Raw genomic sequence first — 22,729 nt, forward strand, 5'->3', positions numbered from 1 at the left:
TGAAATTGAATTGCTTTCCACAAATCTTTAGATGCAAGTGCGGCATGTTGCACAGTTGATCATAGCATTTTGAACAGAATCCTCTCTGGTATAGTGCTTGATGTTCTTCTGTCAAAAGTAGATGTGGCTGCTTTAGTATTTTATTTCAATAAAGTAGGGAATATTCTTCCTCTTGATTTAAAAAAATTCTTTGAAATCTGTTTTTTAATTTTAAGCAATCCCTCTCATGTGTTTGTCTCTATTGTGACTAGATCAGAGTAAAGCAATGAATGGGTGTAGACTGTATAGTCTAAAAAAAAATCACAAAATGAACCTTGCTGAACCCTTAGCATTTTAATCATAGAATAAATTTGCTCTACATGCATTAACATGCACATCTCAGAATTTACACCAAAGACATGTATCTGCTGTAGGAAGAGAATTTTGGCATCAAATATTATGGTCAGTACCAAATCCATACAGTTCAGAATTGTACATCGCACGCATATAACACCTGTTGTCAAGAACAAAATGGATGCTAATATCTCACCGCTCTGCTGGAAATGCAACTCTGAGACTGGTAATTATGTCCACTGCTTCTGGTCATGTGGGAAATTACAAAGCTACTAGTCTAGTATAGTGATTGAAATGACTGCTATCTTTGATGTCCCAATACGGATGGACCCTATGTGCCTGATACTTGGTCTCCCGGAGGGTCGGATTACTGACAGTAAACACAGGAGACTTTTCAATATACTAACGTTTGCTGCTAGAAAGAACATTTTACTCTTTTGGAACAAGAATTTTGTTCCCACAAAAAAGTCATGGCACAATATTGTTATGGACTTCATTCCTAGTGAATACATCACGTGCATGATTCACTCCAAAACAGACGCCTTCTATAAGGTCTGGGACCCTTACTTGCAGCATATGGGGTCCACACTGTCATCTTCCTTGCTTCGTGGATTTCCCAGCTCAGCCTAGCCTGTCCTCGTAACTAACTTTGTCTGAAGGGGTAACGTTTATTTTGTGGCCTCGCTATGTCGGTATGCTCTGTATTGACTCCTATCTGACTCTGCCTTGTCTTGATGGAAATTGTGCCCATTGTCATTAATTCTTATTTTCTTAATTAATATCTCAATTATTTTCTATTTTACTGTATCCACATGCCCACATTCTGTTGTTTCCCTTTATTTATTTATTTATTTTTGTCGTGCCTGAGCAGTTCTGTTTGTTTTGTGTTGTCTAAAAAATGTGTAATAAAAATATATTAAAAAAAAAAAAAAAAAATTATGGTCAGACTGACTTGAGCATGACAAAAAGCATTACTCTTTAAAAGTGAGAGTGCCGGCAGAGTAGCACCGGGCTCAACTTTTGCTTCCTAGAGAGCCATCAAACAATGCAATCCATCGGCCGCTCAAATACATTGAGCTGCACATTTCTTACAGATCATATTGTAAAAGCTGGGGTTTCTGCTGTTTGCGTAACCATTGTCAGGATGAAAGAAATGTTTATGCCTTTCAATACATTAACAAATACAACACCTTTATCAATACATTAAACTGTCAGACGCTGCCCACACCAATTGAGCCACCTGTGTTTTTCAAACAGATTCTTCACAGTGAATACATCTGATGATGGAATATGTAAAATATAAGTGTACATTATGATAGAGAAAACTCTTTTTCTTGAGTTTGTGAAAGAAGATATGACACCAAACTTAGCAGGACACCGCGTATATGTTTTTTGGGCTCTGCTCCTTGTATGTGATGAAATTCGCCTGCAGACATGGCCCGGGGCTATGGCTGCCCTAGAGACAAAGGAAAAAGGGCTGCCACCATCATGTTTAACCACCCCTGACACATCATCACCCTCATTGTGACTCTCAATCTGTACACACACACACACACATACACACACAGAAACAGCAGTTCAGGGCAGCAGTACTGGAGCACCATCTGTCAGCCTGGTGTCAAGTGGCCCTTGTCTCCAGTGATTATGAGAGCTCCTGCTGCCTCAGGTGGTCCATGGACCAGCTCACCCATCTAGAGGGGCCAGGCTAGGCCATATGGTCTGTGGGGCACAAGGGGGCACCCAGGGGAGGCAGCTCCCCTCCCCTGCCACTGGACAGGACAGACAGCAGCCACAGCGCCTGACTGTCTGCTGAAATGTCCCAGTCAGGCCTAAAATGACGGTGAAGGACTTGACGTACATCATTCAGAGTTTCTGAGAAAAGCTGAGAGGATCTGGAAGGGAGGAGCACAAAGCAAGAGGCCACTGGGGTCAAGGCCAGCCTGTTATTGCCTATATTCTAAACAGAAAAGTGCTTAGGAGATCCAAATTAATATGAAAAATGGTGTTGCTTATGTGTCCGTCATTAAAGGGACAAAGTCTGAGTATGCAAAATATGGTATGGATATTTGAAGTCAAAAAAGATAAACATGTTAAAAAGACCATGCAGTGTTTGTGGTTTTTTTATGCATATTTCCAACAAAGCATTGATAATTTTGTTTACATTTGAATATGTTCTCCATCATTTCAGACAGTCATTGAATTCTTATCATTGAAGTGCAGCATTAAATATACTTTTTTTATTACTAGCAGATTTTGTGACATCTACATTCCACATAAAAGTTTCTATTCATCATTATCATCTATATATGGGAGTTTAGTTGTATGGTCCTTTGTGCTTCAGTTTGAAATGATTTGGCGATTATAAAAATGAATAATCTTTAGTTTAAAAACCAAACAGATGATTTTTACAAGCACATATGCATATAGCAATTTTATGTATACTTTTGCCTAGTAAGGCCAGCAATAATTCAAAAAAATTTTTAATAATGATTTGATTGGAATTCACTTGACACGATTTCAACTTTTAATGACACAAATGTGTGCTTCTGATGAAACTGTCACAGTGTCTGAACTGTACAATAATGTGATCAAACAAAACGTAACTTACACAAGGCTAACACGGCCTACTCCCCAACAGAACACTGCAAACAGTGAGCTATTGCTAATCAAGCCTTGGCGTCGGTGCTGACCACTGAAGGCAATGAGACACTGAGTGTCCAAAATTGAGGACGCGGCCACATAATCCATGTTGCACCCTCGAGTTAAGGTTAGCTTAAGGTTATTTTAACTGGATATAATGTTTAACTGTTGCAAAAGGATTAAATGCGTTCATAAACGTGTGGATCTCTTATAGAATAAAGACTGGAGGAAACCAAGTTATTTTAAATTAAGTCATTATCATTAGTACCATTACCCTATTTTACAATAATATTGTACTTTACTTCTGCATTCTATCCATCTGTATTGCATACCTCTCTATTTGTATGTGTGTGTGTGTTTGTGTGTATGTGTGTTGTGTGTGTTTTTGCCATAGACCGACACTGTTATCCAATAGAGCCACACTGTCATATGAGTGACATGTTAGGGACAGCATTGCCTGAGGAGGTAAGCAGGTCGTCCACTAACCAGAAGGATGGGGGTTTGATCCTCAAATTGGCCCTGACCATGGCATCATTGTGTCATTGTTGTGTATTAGAATAAAGAAGGGCTGTCTGAATGTGTTTGTGAATGTGACTTGTGGTATAAAGTGTTGTGAGTCATTGCAAAGTGTTGTACAAATGCAGTCTATTTATTATGTTCCTTCATTGCAATGAACCCTTACTGTGGTTTATTTTGATAATTCACCTAACCACAATATAGTTGCCATGAACGGAATTTGTAGAAAGAAATTTCAAATGTTTATATTGGATGTTCATTTCGCTACAATCCTTCTGAGCAAACCAAAACTGTAAAACCACATCAAAGCAGAAAATGGCTCTGAACAAGAGAATACAAAGATGGTTTTGGTTGGTTAGGAAGACAAACCAAAACCATGCAGATGGATGTCATACAGTTACGCAGAAAAAAAAGCAAACAAGACTTTTTTTTGTATATATAACTCAATGTTCACATGTACTTAATGTTTTCACCAAATATTTGTGATTTTTCCGACAACGCTATGTGATGTCTGAATTTCCGTTCTCAAGACAAATTGTCATAATTTAAAATTCTTCTGTTAATCAATTTTTGTATTGACTCTTGTTTCTTTAATTATGTAAAAACTATGCAAAAGGCTCAAAGTATATGTAAAAATTACTAATAAAAGCACAAATGAACTATCTACTCATCACTTTTCAAAAGAATAATTTTTACAAATATGACAATGTTATTTGAAATGCAGTTAGAGGGGTAGGACGAAAATGGACTTTCAAATGCGTCAGTTGTGATTTTCCTCTTCAACACGCCACACTCTACTTTCATAGGCATCGTCTTTTACGACATGCCAAACTGTAATCAGAACAGGCTTTCCAAAAGAAGTCAGTGGACTGCTGTGCTGACAACACACAAACTTACACTCAAACCCACCCACCCACACACTCACACTCACACTCACACTCACACACACACATGGACACACACACAAACACACACACAAACACACACACACAACACACACACAGTCCCATGGCATAAAATGATGATGACTTAATGTGAACACATTTAATCCATTCGTAATAGTTACCATGGACATACTAGGACAGATCAGTCCGGCCATTCCACACCAGACTGAAAGTAATTTCTGAGAAAACCTGGACATAGTCATTTTGAGAGAGCAAAGGGCCAGACACACACCATTGCCACTATAGGTCAAAGATACACTACTTGTGTCTCATTCTATACTGTAAAGGCAAATCAAGGCATGGCAAGTTTATTTGTATAGCACCATTCAACGACATGTTACTTGGTTGTATTTTATCCATATACCCAATAAATATTTTCCCTAAAAAACACCAGACAATAAACCTGAGGTATATCCAAGAAAACAAGCAGAAGAAAATTAGTGTAGTGGGAATGGGCTGTTTTGGCCTGCTACAACAAATATAAAAAACAGAAAAATATAATACCAATAATAGATTTGATAAAGTAAATTGAATCCTGTGTAATACATTGTAAACATTTTATATAAAAACAGATGGTAATGAGAATGGTCTTTAATAGGCAGATGAATTCACAGATAATATTATGTAGTTGTTTTTGACAGAGAGGGCTCATGCTCATCTCACTGACAGCACAAGTTCTCTACACCTCTGCTCCACTGTGTTCTGCTCTGTTCGCTCTATTCTCCACTCCAGTTCCTCGGCGGCACTCATTTGCCCATCACAATATTCTTTATGGTTTACATTACACCTCCAGAGTACACACTGGATGCCACAATCTGCTGCACCCTATACTGTAGTTTTCTATTAGATTCTTTAAAAAACATATTTTAACATCAGACCAATAATCTGTAATCCTTGCACACTGTCCAGGACGAGGAGACAGCCTAATCAACAATATTCTTTGATAATCAGGAAAAAATCTCACTTAAGATACACTATACAGTCTCTCACATGAAAGTCAGATATGTTACATGCTGATCCACCACCCTGACCTTCCACACCCTTACCTTCTGCCTCACAAAGCCACACAGCCTCCTTCAACCACAATGGAACATTTGTACAGTGTATAAAATGTGTCACATGGAATAGTCTACATGAACATACAGCCCTTTTAAATAATAGTTGCATAATGATTGCTTGCCAGGAAAACCTGAACACAGGTCATCTTCAGTAAGAACAGATGGTGAGTTCATTGGTTATTCCAATGTGAACGGTGTCCACTAAAAAATATTTTACTCAGGCATGAATAGTGTTGAAGTTTTGAGGGTGATTTTAGACCTATTTATTTTGATAGCTTAATTCATGCATCAACGTGTTTCATTACTGAAATATACGTTTGTAAAAAACACTGCATGAGGTTTTCTCATTTTTAGGCAGAGCTTTTGTCAAGACCTATTTTTATGCTGCTCTAGTGTGGGATATTCTATCGTTCTGGTGTGTGTGTGTGTGTGTGTGTGTGTGTGTGTGTGTGTGTGTGCGTGTGCGTGCGTGCGTGCGTGTGTGCGTGCGTGCGTGTGTGTGCAACGGCGTAGGTAGTAGGTTACTAACACAAGAGGGCGTGTTGGTGTATGTACGGGCTGCTCTTGCGGCTCCTGGCCTGTCCCCGCTCTGATTTAAGGGTCGCACCATCATCTGCTCCTGGCTGAGAACCGCGCGTCATGGTCATACTCTCCTGATGGTTTTCGTTAGGTTTGACGATTACACGTTGCTCTTCTGCAGGAAGGATAGTTTCCTCATTCAACTCTGGTTGGATTCTCAAAAATATGTTACCACTGAACTCACTACAATGTTGACTCTTGTGTTTCTCTAAGTTAATATTGAGACGAGATGATGTTTTGATCTGGTGAGACATCATTTCACTAAACCGTCACGCTCTGGAAATGTTTATCAAGGCGCAATATTTGTATGTTATGTCTCACGACTTTAACTGTGGACTGTTTTACATTAATTCACGTTCAACAGTGTATAGGCTATTTCCTACTCTGTCCGGTTCTACTTAAAAGTAAAAAAAAGTGTGTGTCTGTGTGCGTGCGTGCGTGCGTGTGTGTGTGTGCGTATGTGTGTGTGTGTGTGTGTTATGGACCATGTAAACATGAGCCTACTCAGTACCAGCCGCACATTAACAACTGCAAGAAAAATTAACACGACAGAAAAAAAGCAAAGCAAACCCTGACAATAAATGATATGCAATAATAAGCGTGCCAGTAGTTTGTGTGTGGGCGCGCGCGCGTGCTGGTCAGGGTCTGCAGAGCCAATCAGCTGCCCATGCAGATGACGTGCTGATGTCATACGTCAGCCCCGCCGCTTGTCAGGATCAGAGCTCCACACACACCGGCAACAAACACATACACACACTCCCTCTCCGAGCCGGACAGCACAGCCCCTGGCCCTGCAGCCCTGCAGCCCTGCAGCCCGGCAGCGGAGGACACATCCAGGCTTCCAGGCGCCCCGCAGCCCGCTGTGACAGTGGACCTAACGTCGCCTTACTTTGTGGACATGGGAGACATGGGGGATCCGCCGAAAAGTAAGAAACTTGCCCGGTGTTGGGATGCGATTCTGGAATTTAATTGATCAAAACTTTTGATGAGCTGACTTTTTTGCGCGGTGATGCCTGCAAACAGAACACATTTCATGGCCTATTAAAAGTCACTGGTATTATTATTTAATACTGAATTTCATAGAAGGTTTAAGTAAGAGGATACTATCTATAGACTTTTATTAGGGGAATAATACAAAAATAATGATAAGAATAGAAATAGTAATAATAATAATAATAATACATTTAAGACAATTTCATGCTTTATTTGAGTGTGCTTTGCTCAGCATTCAGTTGTGAACATTGTGTTATGTGTCCTGCTACTCTTCCAGAGAAGCGGCTGGTGTCTCTGTGCGTGGGCTGCGGGAACCAGATCCACGACCAGTACATCCTGCGGGTCTCTCCGGACCTGGAGTGGCACGCCGCCTGTCTCAAATGTGCCGAATGCAGCCAGTACCTAGACGAGTCCTGCACGTGCTTCGTCAGGGACGGGAAGACTTACTGTAAACGGGACTACGTCAGGTAGGACGGCCGGTGCGGACGGGAGGACTCCTTTCACATATACAGCGGGAACTGGAGCTGCATGGATACTGGGATCATAATGATTATTATTTGAGAGCTTTTACCATAGACTCTCAAAATGAGAACATTCGGAAAGATCTAAGTCCACACTGAATCCTGTTTTCCACGACCATATTCATTTACTGCTTTACTGCTACAACAACTTGTCGTATATGGTGCATCCTTTCTACCAGGGTCAATATTTCCTGGTGTAATGTTTACATCAGGTGCACATGAGGCCTTCATAACTGTTGATGAATGATTCCGAGCAGTTTGCAGCGTGCTGCTCGCAACACTTTGTGTCAGGGGGACCTGTAAAAAATCATAAAAATTGTTAAATTAGTCAATGATTTTGTGTAGTTCTTACAACAACTCGAACAGCGGCGATGGTTGTCTTTTTCTGTAGATTGAACATGTCACAAGCTCACTTATATTTGTATGATCAAGAGTTATTATTATTATTATTATAGTTGTTATCTTTTATTATTACTTTTCATACTTGAGATCGTCTTACAATTATAACAATAACTAGATAGTTTTTTGAAAAGGCCAACATTTTTGTATTATAATTGTTATGGCTGTTGTTATTATTATTATATATTATGTAATATATAATTATTATAATTGTTATAATTAAAATAAATTGTTATAATTATAACAATTTATTTTAATGATTATTTATAATAATTGTAGTATTATAATTATTATTCATATTAATATGTGAAAGCCAAATTATCGATCTTATTATAGCTGTCGTAATGTAAATTTGAAAATTAGATTTTATTAGTGAGACTGAGCAGCCTGCAGTGAAACTGATCAGACCGTGTGTGTGTGTGTATCGCAGGTTATACGGGATTAAATGCGCTAAATGCAACATCGGCTTCAGTAAGAACGACTTCGTGATGAGGGCCCGCTCCAAGGTCTACCACATCGAGTGTTTCCGCTGCGTGGCCTGTAGCCGGCAGCTCATCCCGGGTGATGAGTTCGCTCTGCGGGAGGACGGGCTTTTCTGTCGGGCGGACCACGACGTGGTGGAACGGGCGAGCATGGGCCCTGGAGACCCGCTCAGTCCACTGCACCCCGCCAGACCGCTGCAGATGGCAGGTGAGGTCCCAGGGAGTGGGAGACAGGCACCAAGAATCATTATACTGCTGGCTGCGTGTCCATGTGTCTGTGGCTCTCTATCTTTCTGAGGTATGAGGCCTTTACTGTCTGGATTTTGTCCTCCTGCGCCTTAAAAATACACGGATTATCTGATTATCTGACTCCATGCGACACCAGACTGTGAAGGTTCATGTTCACATCAACTGCACCTCTTAGTCAGTGTTCCACTGAATTCTAACCAGGAATGTCAAAGTGTGTAGGCCACGTTTGATCTCTATTTTAATGTAAATCTCATGCAGTCACAGAGGAAGTGCTCCTGCTGCTGTAACTGAGGTGTTCTGTTGGACTGTAGCTGTCTGTATCTGGAGATGGATGTTTGATCCTGTACGCCTGTGCTCCTCTCTGCATACCGCTGTCCAGTCAGAGCAGGCTCGGGAGATTAGATAGTCAGAAATACACCGAGTTATCACTGCTGGTGGAAGCGTGCGACGCATGGCTGCGGGTCCGGGAGAGAGATGCTGTGAACGGCTCTGCATGTCTGGGAAGGGTTGGAGGATTTCTTGGCAAAGGAGGTTTTGACTCTGGATCAGATGAGTTATCCAGTGCTGCGTTGTTCTCCCACATTTAAAACTAATATCGAAGCCTGCAGCTCCTGAATCCATGAACCAGTGGTCGCTTATAGAGGCAGTGTACATTTTTCTTATTCTTATGCAAACCCGCTGTGATCTTTAATAGACTGTAATGTCAGGAGCGATGTGTTTGTTATGTCTACTTTGCGTAAAACAGATTCATACCCCACAAGAGTTGAGTGACAACAGCTGGAAAATACTTTTGAAACTCAGAGACCTTTTTCCGTCTGTACTTGCTCATCTTTATCCGGACTTGTCGCGCTGCAGACACACAGATTGATTTTTCTTTTCCTGGGTTGTTTTCCCGTCCTTTCTCAACAGCAGAACCAATCTCGGCCCGACAGCCTGCGCTGCGGCCTCACGTTCACAAACAGCCAGAGAAGACCACCCGGGTACGGACGGTGTTAAATGAAAAGCAACTTCATACGCTGCGGACTTGCTACAACGCCAACCCGAGGCCCGATGCCCTTATGAAGGAGCAGTTGGTGGAGATGACCAGCCTCAGCCCGCGAGTCATCCGGGTCTGGTTCCAGAACAAGCGCTGCAAGGACAAGAAGAGGTCCATCCTGATGAAGCAGCTGCAGCTGCAGCAGCCCAACGACAAGACGGTAAGAGGACGGACCAGGAAACCCCTTCAAACCGTTCATATAGAACAAACGATCAGACTCTATTGTGACAAAACAAATATAATTTCACCAAAGACATGTCCGTAATATTGCAAAGGCCTGCTGTTTCATTAGCTACTTCAGAAATTAAACTGCAGTAAATTAAAGTTATTTTTCAGAGCAATACGTCTAAGCACATTTCCTAACCACAGTGTGCGCTGAAGGATGAGTGAAACAAACATATAAGTCAAGCCTGTTAGAAGGGTATTCTCCAAACTCACAAACATCTTATCTGCTCCTCTGTTTATTTATGTTGTTGTTTGTTTGCTTATTTATTGATCGAACTGCTGATTACTGTGGGGATCCATTTCAGACCCCCCCCCCCTCCAACATATACACACACCACCACAACCACTCCTCCCAACATACAAACAGACACACGCACACGCACACGTTCATACACACACGCACGCACACACACACACACACACACACACACACACACACACACACACCAACACCAACACCCCTCGTCCCAACACACGCGCGCGCACACACACTGACATCCACACCCTAACATCTGTATTCAGCCTCAGTGAAACATGTGTTGAGCTGCTGGGTGCTGACCACGACGTGTCCTCTTGCAGAACATCCAGGGCATGACGGGCACCCCGATGGTGGCAGCCAGTCCGGAGCGGCACGACGGCGGCATCCAGGCCAACCCGGTGGAGGTGCAGAGCTACCAGCCGCCATGGAAGGTCCTCAGTGACTTCGCCCTGCAGAGTGACATCGATCAGCCGGCCTTCCAACAACTGGTTTGTCTTTTTTGTTCACTAAGCCATTTTAGCCAGCATGCTTTCATTATAATTATTTATTCAATAAATCTTTATATTGGGTTACTAATTCTGAATCTTGGAAATTCGGCGAAAACCCACATTTTAGATTTAAGTTTTTGTGTGTAAGCCTTTGTCCCGGGCTATGGATTATGTTGTCGTGGTAAACTAAAAATCCTATTGAAACGAATAGTCAAAATATCTCTGTCGGCATACGATGCGTAACATCACATTTATTGAATTTATTGAATTGAATCGTTCTCAGCCTGTTTAAAGTAACATTGTTCACTAAAATAAAAATTCATAAAATAAACTCTTTATTTCAATAAAGCCGTTTCAACTGTGTTGTGAGTTTTGAATAGCCTCATAGTCAGACTACTGATGTCTGTCTGATAAAGGTTCTGAGGAGCGCTTGTTCAGGAATCGTCCAGGACTGTGTCGGAAAAAGCAACAGTGCAGTGAGGGCTGCTCCAGTGGATTATTAACGTTTATGAAAAGAACTGACACAGTTCATCCGCTCTTTACTTGCGGGGACGCTGAACTAAGGAAACACCGGGAGGTATTAAGTTTAGTTGAAAACCACGGTTGAGTTATTAGTTAGCCTACAGATATAAATTAAATTAATTAAAAATAAAATATCTTTATTTTCACCATTTCTCCTTATTTACGGAACATGATAATCTTTAGTAAGATATACACTAATTCAATATCAACTATTTCGCTGTTCAAACTGAATTAGATGAACAGCAGAAACAACAGGATTAAAGGAAAACGAATCTATAATTTATCTCAAATTTCAACAAATGATCATTCCAATCAAAGTGTGATACTGATAACTACGGGCCTGTTGTTACGGGCTCCGTTTTCCAGGTTCGTTTATTATTGGCAGATAGAGTGAAACAACTGTCAAGAATAGAAAACATGTGCGCGTCCATACAGCACTATTATCTGCAAAAATTGTATACTGCGTCTGCGTCCCACCGGGTGATGTTTCTGACCGCTGCTTAATATGTTCCACAGGTCAGTTTCTCAGAGGGAGGACCGGGTTCGAACTCGACGGGCAGTGAGGTAGCGTCCATGTCGTCTCAGCTTCCAGACACGCCGAACAGTATGGTGTCCAGCCCCATCGAGGCCTGAGCAGACCCCGCATGGACGGACCGAGTTGAACACACAGCCCCTGCTCATCCCATCCCCCCGACTGCACCTAACAACCCCCTGGTTGTATTTTGACACTGTGAAGACAATCATGGGATTTTACCATAGCCACCTATATAATGTCCTGGATGGGCAGTATGTCCAAGTCCATCCATGCGTCGTCATGGCCGGTGCTGCCCGCTCTCACGCCTGGTTACAATTGCCAAACCGAGAAGACATGAACGCGACTCCATCGGTAAATGGGACCTCTGAGTATAGGAGAGACATCTCCTACTTGCAAAATGCTGTGCGCTACTCTAAACAGAAAACAATGACTGGTGATTTTTTTAATCCATAAACGCACTTCATCGTATAAAAGACCGTTTGAAGGGGAACAGCACTGCTTTTCTTCATTTAATTACACGATTTCCTACATGACCCAAGTACTAAAGCATTTGCAACAAGGTATACCTCTATTTTGCCACAAGCTTCGTGGGACATTTGTGTGAGTTAGTGTCTGTCCGAGATTTTTTTTTTCTTTCCCAAAGATGTGTAAATTAATAATAAGTTAAAAATACCGTTAGCTCTGGAAGAAAATGTTTCATTTGTTCCTGTGCAACAAAAATTATTTATTATTTATTGTTGACAATTTTGCCACCTTTTGTGTAACTTTCTTAACTGAAGTAAAAAGAAACAAAAAGAAAAAAAGGTTGTGGTTTGGTCTGTGAATTCTCTGTCACAGTTTAATATTCCATGTTTGAAATAGTTCAAATAATAGGACCGTTTTTTTGTTTTGTTTGTGTGCTTCCCTCTATGAATATATGAGGTAAGCATCAGATCTGTTTAATAGCTGACCAGATAGGCCATGGTTAACTGGGTGTCAGGTTGGTGCAGATGCTGTCTCAGTTTACCTACAGGCTGCCCACCTGCCCTATATACCTCCACTGCAAAACACCTCGATCTTATAAAGATTCCTAAAATTATTTAAAATTGATTAATCCTTTTCAAAGAGATTTTAGAATAAAAAGTCTATAGGTTTATTCTAGAACCTTCATGTGTTGTTTTAAGTGATCCACTAGAGCGGACCCCTCTGTGGGAACAAGCGGTCATGTCCTAACAATGGTACCATGAAACGTTCAACTGATCTCAGATATTCTTCTGGCTTTCTGCCACTAAAAGCAGCCTTACAAATCTGTAGATTTTTAATTATTTATCCATAATGATAATGACAACAACAACAACAGCAACCGCAATAATAATATTAATAATAATCATTATTATAATAATTGGAAGTATACTTTTATGATGAGCGTATTCAGATTTGATTTCAGTGCTTTAAACATCAAAGAGCCACAACAATCTTCTTTTTTTAAATGTTTCTTTTTTTAAATCGATTGTTGTAACATTTTCTAGCGTTATGACCACAGAGTTCTCTATCTCTAGAAACACCATGCGGCTGGGCCTCATCCTAAATCTTAAAAATAGTTTGTTTCGTCCCAGAACAGTCTGCTGCTTGGCAGTGTGTCCTCTTACCTCTTGGCCTGAGTTTTTTTATGCAGTACCATGCATTGCAGCCTCTATATATCTCTCCTTCTGAATATATACTTGAAGTTTATAGTCTTAGAAGCTGTTGACTTATACATTTTTTCATCAAAACAATCTATAAAATTGTATTGTCCCTCTGCAAGAAAATATATTGATAAGGAGTCTCTTGAAATAATTTTGAATACTTACAGCTATAATATACCCATTATAACGATTAAAAAACAGGTTTGTTGAAATGAATACAATACTCAACCAATCAATTAACTACAACAGGGTAGTTAAGATGCAGAGAATCCTAAAATTTCATCTGAAATCAAATATAGACCACGAAAGCTCTAAAAAAGCAATTCAAGAATGTATCTATTTTATTCATTTTACTAAACTGTAGTTGATATAATGACGTTTTTTTTGGCCTCAAATTATTACTCCATCTTTTCTAGGGCAGATAGTTGCCTCTGGTAAGGGCTTGGATAAAATTAGTGACTGAAATGACATGATGCTTAAAATGTTGCCTCTATCTGGGACTTTAAGAGGACGGCAACAGTCTGTAGGCTAATACAGCCTCTGCAGTGATCCTTCACAGTGTTGTAATCAACAACAAACACATTTTTTTTAATTCAGCTGCTAAAGCTGACTGAGACTTTTCCCTAGTGATCCACTACTTCTTCAATGGTGTTCCATCCTATTCAAATGTTATTTTGTCATTTTAAATAACAATAACATGTCAGATTATGACTGAACTTGAGTTTACTATCGTCGTATTGTGTCCACAGAGAGATGCAGGTGTTACATCCAGGTTTTTAATAGAAAATAGGATGTTTGTATATGATATTGTAAGAAAAACAAGTAATGCTCTTTGAACCAACATTATCACAACAGGCTTTTATCCTAGACAATATGGAAACCGACATCACATGTGAATTTGTTTTCTCAACAAAAATCCACTAATTCAGAGAGACCATTTAACTGTGAAACAGGTTATATTTGAAAAATAATGAAATACAGTAAAAGTCATTTACTGGCCTTTACTCTACAATATACTAGTGTAGCATACATCTTTATGTGGTCCAGACTAGAATAGGCTTGAACAAAACCCAGTGAAAATATGTCATTGGTTGGAATTAAGAGTGAGTTAACCTTGTACAATTTCCCAACACAACATCAACGCTGGTTTCGCTATATGAATTAATTGAGGTTAAAACAATATAAATAGCAATCTCCTGTTGCCTCTAACAGTGAAGGTGAAGGAAATAATATGTTGAAATTTAGTGCGTGACCATGAGGAGGGGGACTCAGTTATAGCTCAAATTGTACCATCCGTAACCTTGGTGTGATTTGCACTGCAGTTAACGACTGAAATTAGCATTGGTGGAAGTCACACAAGCAGCTGGATTCAAGGAAAATTAAGTAAAAGTTGATGAAGTCTTCCGTCTCTTTCAGGACCAACGTTGAGGTTGGGTTAAAGCAACAGTAGACAAATCTTCTGTTTTGTAACAGTGCAACCTAAACATGAAGATGATAGCACTTTTGTCACTGTTTATAACAGCGGAGACAGCAAAATAAAAACCACCAAAGAAGGCCAAGATGGAGTGTGATAAAAACCAAGTTGAACAAGAGTGAACCTCAAATTGGCATTCACACGATGGATAGAGCCATGATCAGACGGGGACACAATTCAGCTGTGGACTTACCAGCTGGGACTGAATTAATGGATTTTTTTACGCTTCGCTGGCCCACCAATGCAGCGGCCCATCAGGATTTGTCCCAGTAATCTCTATTGTTACTCTGACTATGGGAAGAGCTCCAGGAACTTGACCAACATTATTTCTACTTGATCAGTAAGTAACAAAAGCTGAAATCTGACTGTGTGTTTTAGTCTGCCTTTATCACAGCACAGAGATTGGTGTTTTTAGTCATTAAGGATTGTTTCTTGCTTTGAATAATAGCCAGGCTGATAGTGGTAGCCATGCTTCTAAAACACCACTAGCTTTCAGAAAAAAATAGTATTTACTATCCATTAGATAACAGTAAACAATAATACATTTCCTGGCAGTGACCTTTATAAAATGAACATTGATGAAACTTACTTTATTCGTCTTCACAAAAGCAGTGCCAACAGAAAAAACTAGATGGTCAAGTTTTCTATTGGGACCTAAAATTTGTACTAAAACTTGCTGACCACTGTTTACCTGGAATTGATCATGCATTATAAGAAGTACAGAAACCCATGATGAAAAGTGCCATTGCTCATTACCATTGAGTTTCTGCCAGATTCAATCTCTGCTGTTGAACATTACTGTAAGAACTCCAGTTTTGCTGTTTGACAGACAATAGACTCTAAGAACATGCTCTAAAAGACATGTTACAAGTGCATTTAGGACTTTTTTGAATACACCTTTCGGGAGTTTGACTGCAGAAAAAAAGGTAGCCACTTATACCTACATTTTTAATTATGATTACAATTGCAGACTTGCCATGTTGTGAGGTTGTGTGCTTTTTTGCAGAGGAAATTGATCTGTTTGTGTGCCAACTGAAGTGAAGTGAGGGCGCTAGCATACAATTTGTGTGAAACAGGAAAGTTAGGCCACATTGGGCCCCAGCATAAAATGCGTTCTTAAATAACAGTAAAATGCTGTGCCATTGGCTTAAGACCAGGTTTTGGTTAGTCAAAGACACTGATAGCAATGTGCTTGACCCCACCTCAGTTAAAGAGGTGATCAGATGGCTGCTGGTTAAACAACATGAGTGCAGGATGGGAAAATAACAATGTTGTCCATGTGAAGACATAGTGTTGCACTTGGTGCTGCTTGTTGCTGCTTTGCAGAAAGAGAAGGATAGGGCCCTTAATTACCAACTCAGGGGAAGGTATGCAGAATATCTGAGAAATTTCATAACTATGCTATGATTGAATTAACAAATGACAAAACTGCTAAATTTGCACAAACACGCGGTCAATCCATCTGCAAGACAAAAATTGCTGGAAATCTTGTGTGTTGAGACAAAGCACCTTTATGTCTGCTTTTTCTGTCTTGGCATGCAGGGAGATGCAGTGTGGAGAATGTCACTGACATCCAGCAATGTACTGCAATTTTGGTGTCAAGATTCACTGCATTTTGCACCTTCGGTCTGCTTCTCTTAGCAGGTAACAGCCCGCTGCACCCACACATCATTTTATAAATGCTTTTCTTGTCTGCCATTTAGTGTTATTTTGCTTGCTAAAGTGTTGCTTGTTTTAGACACTACAAAATGATGATGGTTATAGTAAGGAGAAAACAATGTTGGCTATAGGTTGAATGCAGCAGTCTATTACAAACTCACATTGGTTGTCCGTCCATCGCAATCTCCTCTCTGTCCCTATATGAACTTAATGTTATACTTTCACCTATGATCCCAACTAATAAGGGTCGTAATTTACACAACTAGGGATTCCTTTTAAGAAAATGGCTGTGCCTTGTGTTCTGTAGATTATTTAACAGAACAGTGTGGTGGCACTCAGAGGGTAGGTTTAAGATCTGATCAAAATTCAGAGAGTTTTAAAAGAGTAATAAACAGCTTTGATCAACTCCACACAATAAGTAACAATGGATCACCATCAAAATATATTCAAACTGAGAACCAGAATACAAGTTTACTGAGCTTGTTGAGCATCCACAGGGACTGAGAGAAACACAGCGACACTTGGCCAACACTGGTGGCGCTCCTCTCATGAATAGATGAGGATTTGGGCAAGGGAAGGTAAGAACCAGGACAAAGAGTCCAGATAACATACCCTACAGGTTATTCTGGCTCTGGGACTGTATTCAGAGCTGATTGGGAGATGGAACAAAAGCGGCACTGTACTTTGGGAAAGAGGAAACATTTCAAGCCTCTGGTAAGATTACAGTGAACTGGGATGAGAAATGACCAAGGGAACTAACACTCAAATATGGCACCTGACTATAAAATATGGAGCGCAAAAGGAAAGCTTTTTATTAACAAGATAAAAGAGTGAAATCAAATTATAGTGTACGGCGAATTAATGTACAGTGAATGAGGTACTGATCAGGGGATAGTACCATATACAACCCCACTTCAAATCAGAACATATCTACAAAAAACTAAACCTGTCCTTTATTACTCGCTTCTTAATATTAGCATTAGCTACAAAGCTAACATTACCTTGCTAGCATAAGCTGGCTAGAGAAGTAGCTAACAGTGAAAATAAATTCCTCAGGGACATTGAGGGCTTTATTTGATCAATCTAAGCAAATTAGACCTTTATTTAGTGTGTATTTTGTCAATAGAAAACAGGTCGCTGTGCCAGGCAAAGGGTTCATAAGTATTGCATTCCGCCTGTGGGTGTGTTTTAGGATAACATGCAATAAACCAACCAGAGTACAATCTTCCATCCCCTATAAAAGCCAGATGTGTTTCCACCTTGAGAGTTGACATCATAGAGGAACATCTAATAGGTAGTGAGAGAAAATGCTCAGAACTTTGCAAAGGAAACTTTTTCACTTCCACATAAACAGTGCAAGAAGCTGTGAAATACAGGGTCACTGGCTGATTATTGGTCCAAATATGTATGTAGGTCTCGGTAAATATGTTTGATTACTATGATAACTCACTGGTGTCCGGTAGGCTAAGCTTACTTTTAATTCTGGCCCATACTGCTCTAGCTTTTCCATTCAGAAAAGATAAAAATTAATTTGCATATTTCCCAACGATTGATCTGCTCACTAGGATACATATGCAGGACATTTTAGCAAGTCAGAGTGATTGAAATTATTTGCATGGTAGCTTGATACGAACGGTGTGTGTGTGTGTGTGTGTGTGTGTGTGTGTGTGTGTGTGTGTGTGTGTGTGTGTGTGTGTGTGTGTGTGTGTGTGTGTGTGTGTGTGTGTGTGTGAAGGGGGGAGGGGGGATCTTGCTCTAGATCAGTGAATTAGACTGTATGACATTTAACGGTACCATCTTAATTCTGTGTAACCCAGAAGCTTTTCAGATTTTTATATCACGTTCAAAAAAAGAGTTAGAAGCTTAATGCAACAAGCTGTTTTTTGCTCTCATATATATATATATATATATACAAAGGGTACCGATAATTAACTAGAATCGATCTTCACAGCCGATGAAGCCAACCCAAGAACACAGGGCTTCATCACAGTGATCACAGTGAAAACACAATTTTATTTTAGAACATAGGACAAGACGGTGAATATACCTTGTATGTTTGAAGGTCTTCTGCACTAGATTGAGGTTAAGTTGCCAACCACCAGCAGAAATCAGGGATCATCAGCAGATGTTAGGTACCACAAGGGGATGATATGACCATTTCATTAGTTTTGTATTTTTTTCCAGCCACGTTATTCCGTCTCAGATGCCATTTTCACTTACCGCAGCCTCTTCCTCTTATTTGCTTCATCAATATCAGTGTAAGCCCAACTGTCTGCAGTTCTGCAGGGTATTAGAGAGCCTCCTGCCATCACATAGATAGCATCTCAGTACCCAAGGCAACACAAACCCAGTGTTGTCTGCTGAGACACCATGCAGTGTCCTGAAAACCATGTAACCAGGTTAAATGGGCTTTTTACATGTGGTTTGTGGAATAAAAAAGGCAGTAATTAAAAAAGTATTACACAAATACAAATACAAAGACATGTGCGCAGAGATAATCCAGAAAATCATGTGATCTTTTTTATGTAAGAATACAATTCTGGCATACATAAGGGGGTATACAACAAGGCTCCCCCATCTTGTTCTTTTCAGGATGGGTCTTCCATATATCTGCACAAATAGTGATATGAAATATTCTTATCTGGTGAAAAAAAAATAACTGCCACAAGAAATTTACACATACAAAAATAATATTTATAAAATAGAATAAATCATCTTGTACTTCAATTTCCTTCCAAGTGAGAAAAATCAAGTCAATCTGTAAACGTATAACTGTAGATTCTCAGTATGTTTTACAAGTCCAAAGCAGCACAACAACCTGGGGGTTTAAAAAATAAATAGCCAAACATTTCACAAGGTTCACAAAAAGGGTGAGAAGAGTTACATCTATCTAGAGTCAGGCAAAACAAAAGAAAGGGCACTGCACATTGGTGTGAAAACATCATCTCTGTGGTGTAGTAGGATGGAGGGAGCATCATAATTTGGTACTTTATAATATTTGAAGCTACTTGTTAATTAAATGAAGATCAGATCACATTTAATGCAATTAGTGCAGAAAAGCAGGTTTATTCATATGGAAGTGGATCCACATGTTTTTTTCAATGGTCAGATTGGGACTTGAGCCTGTACTTGCTCAGGATCTGCTTCTGCTCTCTTTCATGTTTTGATCTTCTTTGACTTTCTTTTTTTCCAAGTGTTTAAAAAAAGTTTCTTTACTTTGTGAAACTTGACTACTCTGATTGGTGTTTGGAAATCAGTATTTGACTTGTCCAATGATAACAATAATAGTACTCTATTTGAATGGGAAAAAACAATCTAATACTCTCCGTCTTTCAGATACCTTACCTTTCAGATTGCATTTTCATATTATTTACAAATTGACTGATTGTTTTTTCTTTTATGGATGTAGTTGTATGTTGTAGAAGGGTACTAGGAGTATATTCTGTGTACTCTGCAAACCATTTGTTATAGTTTGGATTGACAATATTAACTTTTTTAGTTAGATATTTTTATGTAGGAATCAGAAGGACTTTCATGGTACTAAGGGAAATAATTTACAGTGGTAATGTACATTTTTTTAACATTTTCCTCACGGGCCTTTCGAGTTGTTCCTTGTGATCCTAAATCAACATTGAGACTCTTTATTTAACATGGTTCTGTGCCTCCAAATAGCTAACAAAATTTTGTAACTTTTGAAAAAATATCTGCACAGCACAGGTAAACGTGTTGCTCTCAGAAGTCTGCATCCATCCCACTGTCAGATAACATAATTTTTCACCCACACAGTACAGTGTTAGTGTGGCTAACAGTTGCTTCATTGTATGATAGCACGGGAAGCTCGAACTGTTTGCATCAATGCCCTCGGAGAACGTGGTGGCAGAAAATGTGAGTCTATGCTTGGTGGAAGGAGCATCCGCATGTTGCTCTTCCCATATGAATGTGCAAAACAAGGCAGAGTGGCAGCGCTACAAAACAAATCAGGTACCGCTTTGAAGCACTCCAAGTGATGTGCTGTCTGCTAACCTTCATCCTCTGCTACTATCACAGCCTCTCTCTGGGTGAAAACGATAACGCACTTGGCTTTATAGCACTCAGACGGGCACAACACCTGAGAGTTTTGACCTTCCTTGTTTTGATAGACTGGATTTGCGTGCTCAGGGTCACCACTGAAATTGGCACAACAACATTGGAAACCAAAACAAGCTTGACTGGAAAATCATTGAAAAGGCTCTTACCTGGTATGCATATCACACCAGGAAAATGATTCTGCCCCCATTCCCCATCAGTTTAAGTGACAGAGGATGGTTCTTTTCAGGCAGTATTTCCAGAACTTACTCATGGTTTACAAATAAACGGACAAATATATCAATCACAAACATCCCTTCACAATTCACACCATGAGGATACTATGATTGGTTAGTGCTTGTTATAAGTGTTATTTTATTTCAACAGTATATGATTTAAAAAGGCAAAACAAACAAAAAAGGTTTAGTTACTACTGAAGAAGCAGATTTTTAAAAATGGCTGATATATCATTTAACTTTCATCAATCAATCAATCAAATTTTATTTATATAGCCCATACTCACAAATCACAATTCGTCTCATAGGGCTTTAACATGGTGTGACATCCTCTGTCCTTAACCCTCAACAAGAGTAAGGAAAACTACTAAAAACCCTTTTAACAGGTAAAAATACGTAGAAACCTCAGAGAGAGCCACATGTGAGGGATCCCTCTCCCAGGACGGACAGAAGTGCAATAGATGTCAAGTGTAGGAAAACATCATCAGGATTAAAGTTTTTAGCAGCATCGATGAGGGTAAACATTTTGAAGGATAACTTCAATACTATATGTCAAGCAGTCCTGCTGCAATCATAGTCTATGGTCAGCAGCCAGCAAGATCACGATCCAGCATCAGGATGGGATCCACTATAGTTCACAGTCATTGTCCACTGCCGCCAGTTAGGATCCATCATTAGCTGCCGCCTCGGTCGTGGTCCACCATCATCCGATGCCAACGCGACAAAGGATCCTCAATTATCATAACGATCAGCCGGCACGATACAGAATCCGCCGAACTGGATCCACCATTGCGACCTCTAATGTGCGATCCACAATCATAATCCATGGTGCGGCCACAGCTGTGGCCCTGCATCTGTGGGCGATAAGGCACAGAAACTCCGGGAAAGGGGTCAAGTTGGTAACATGTACTGATGAGATACGAATTACTTTGATGTGATAAGGATGGAGAAGAGGAAGGAGAAGCTGGAAAGAGAAGCTTCGTGGTTCATGTGTCATAAATTCCCTTTGCGCCTTAGAGTCATCAGGGGTTTTTGCCTTGAGGCTGAACTTGAGGGTACACTGAGGCTCAAGGTAAATCTGACTGGCTACTGGTTTGTATGGTAGTACGATGAAAACCATGTGGCCCACTCAGTAGATCAGACATCAATACATCTATGCCTTTTTAAACTAAACGCTTCCTATTTTAGAACATAGGACAACTTTAAAAAGTATTCAGTAATTTCTACAGATGGTGGCTGCATTTTTGTATAGCGCCAAATCATAATATACGTTATCTCAAGGCACTTAACATAGTAAGGTAGAGACCTTAAAAATTGTAGAAACCGTAGTTCCTAAAATGAGCAGCACTGTGGAGAGAAAAAAAACTCATTAACTGGAAGAAAGCTCGAGTAGAACCAGACTCAATGTGGGCGGCCATCTGCCTCGACCAGTTGGGGTGCGTGGAGTAAAATGGGGAAGAGAGAAGAGGTGGATGGGGTTGGAGAGGAGAGAGACCAGGAACAGCTGTGTCACCATCATGTTTCATCTATTTATCAAATGTGATATGTAGTTCTATATTCAGTACAGCGTATCCTTTAACATGTGAGTTATTTAAAAAAATGTTATCTTTGATTTCCATAAAATAAATGCATCCATCCTGCATAACAATGGCACATATAAAACATATTACACATACACAAACACACACACATGCACAAAAACTGGAAGAAGATATTTTAATTTTTAATCGAACAAGTAAGTTTTACTTTTGAAGTAGTACTTAAAGTAAGATTGACTGTTCCTATTTTTTATTAAATCATATATGCTCCCTCAGGCACTTGGTTGTAAATTTGACCTTGTGCTTGGACCAAA

At 39.9% G+C, this 22,729-nt stretch overlaps 1 protein-coding gene across 1 annotated transcript; it reads left to right on the forward strand.

The window, feature by feature from the left end:
• Positions 1–6,968: 6,968 nt before the first annotated feature.
• Positions 6,969–11,877, forward strand: isl1a (ISL LIM homeobox 1a). The gene is made up of 6 exons (XM_061072179.1): positions 6,969–6,996; positions 7,341–7,530; positions 8,414–8,673; positions 9,624–9,910; positions 10,555–10,722; positions 11,761–11,877. The coding sequence occupies exons 1-6, from the start codon at positions 6,969–6,971 to the stop codon at positions 11,875–11,877; spliced, it is 1,050 nt and encodes a 349-aa protein (XP_060928162.1).
• Positions 11,878–22,729: the final 10,852 nt, after the last annotated feature.

The sequence above is a fragment of the Limanda limanda genome, chromosome 5, assembly GCF_963576545.1.
Source record: "Limanda limanda chromosome 5, fLimLim1.1, whole genome shotgun sequence".
NCBI lineage: Eukaryota > Metazoa > Chordata > Actinopteri > Pleuronectiformes > Pleuronectidae > Limanda > Limanda limanda.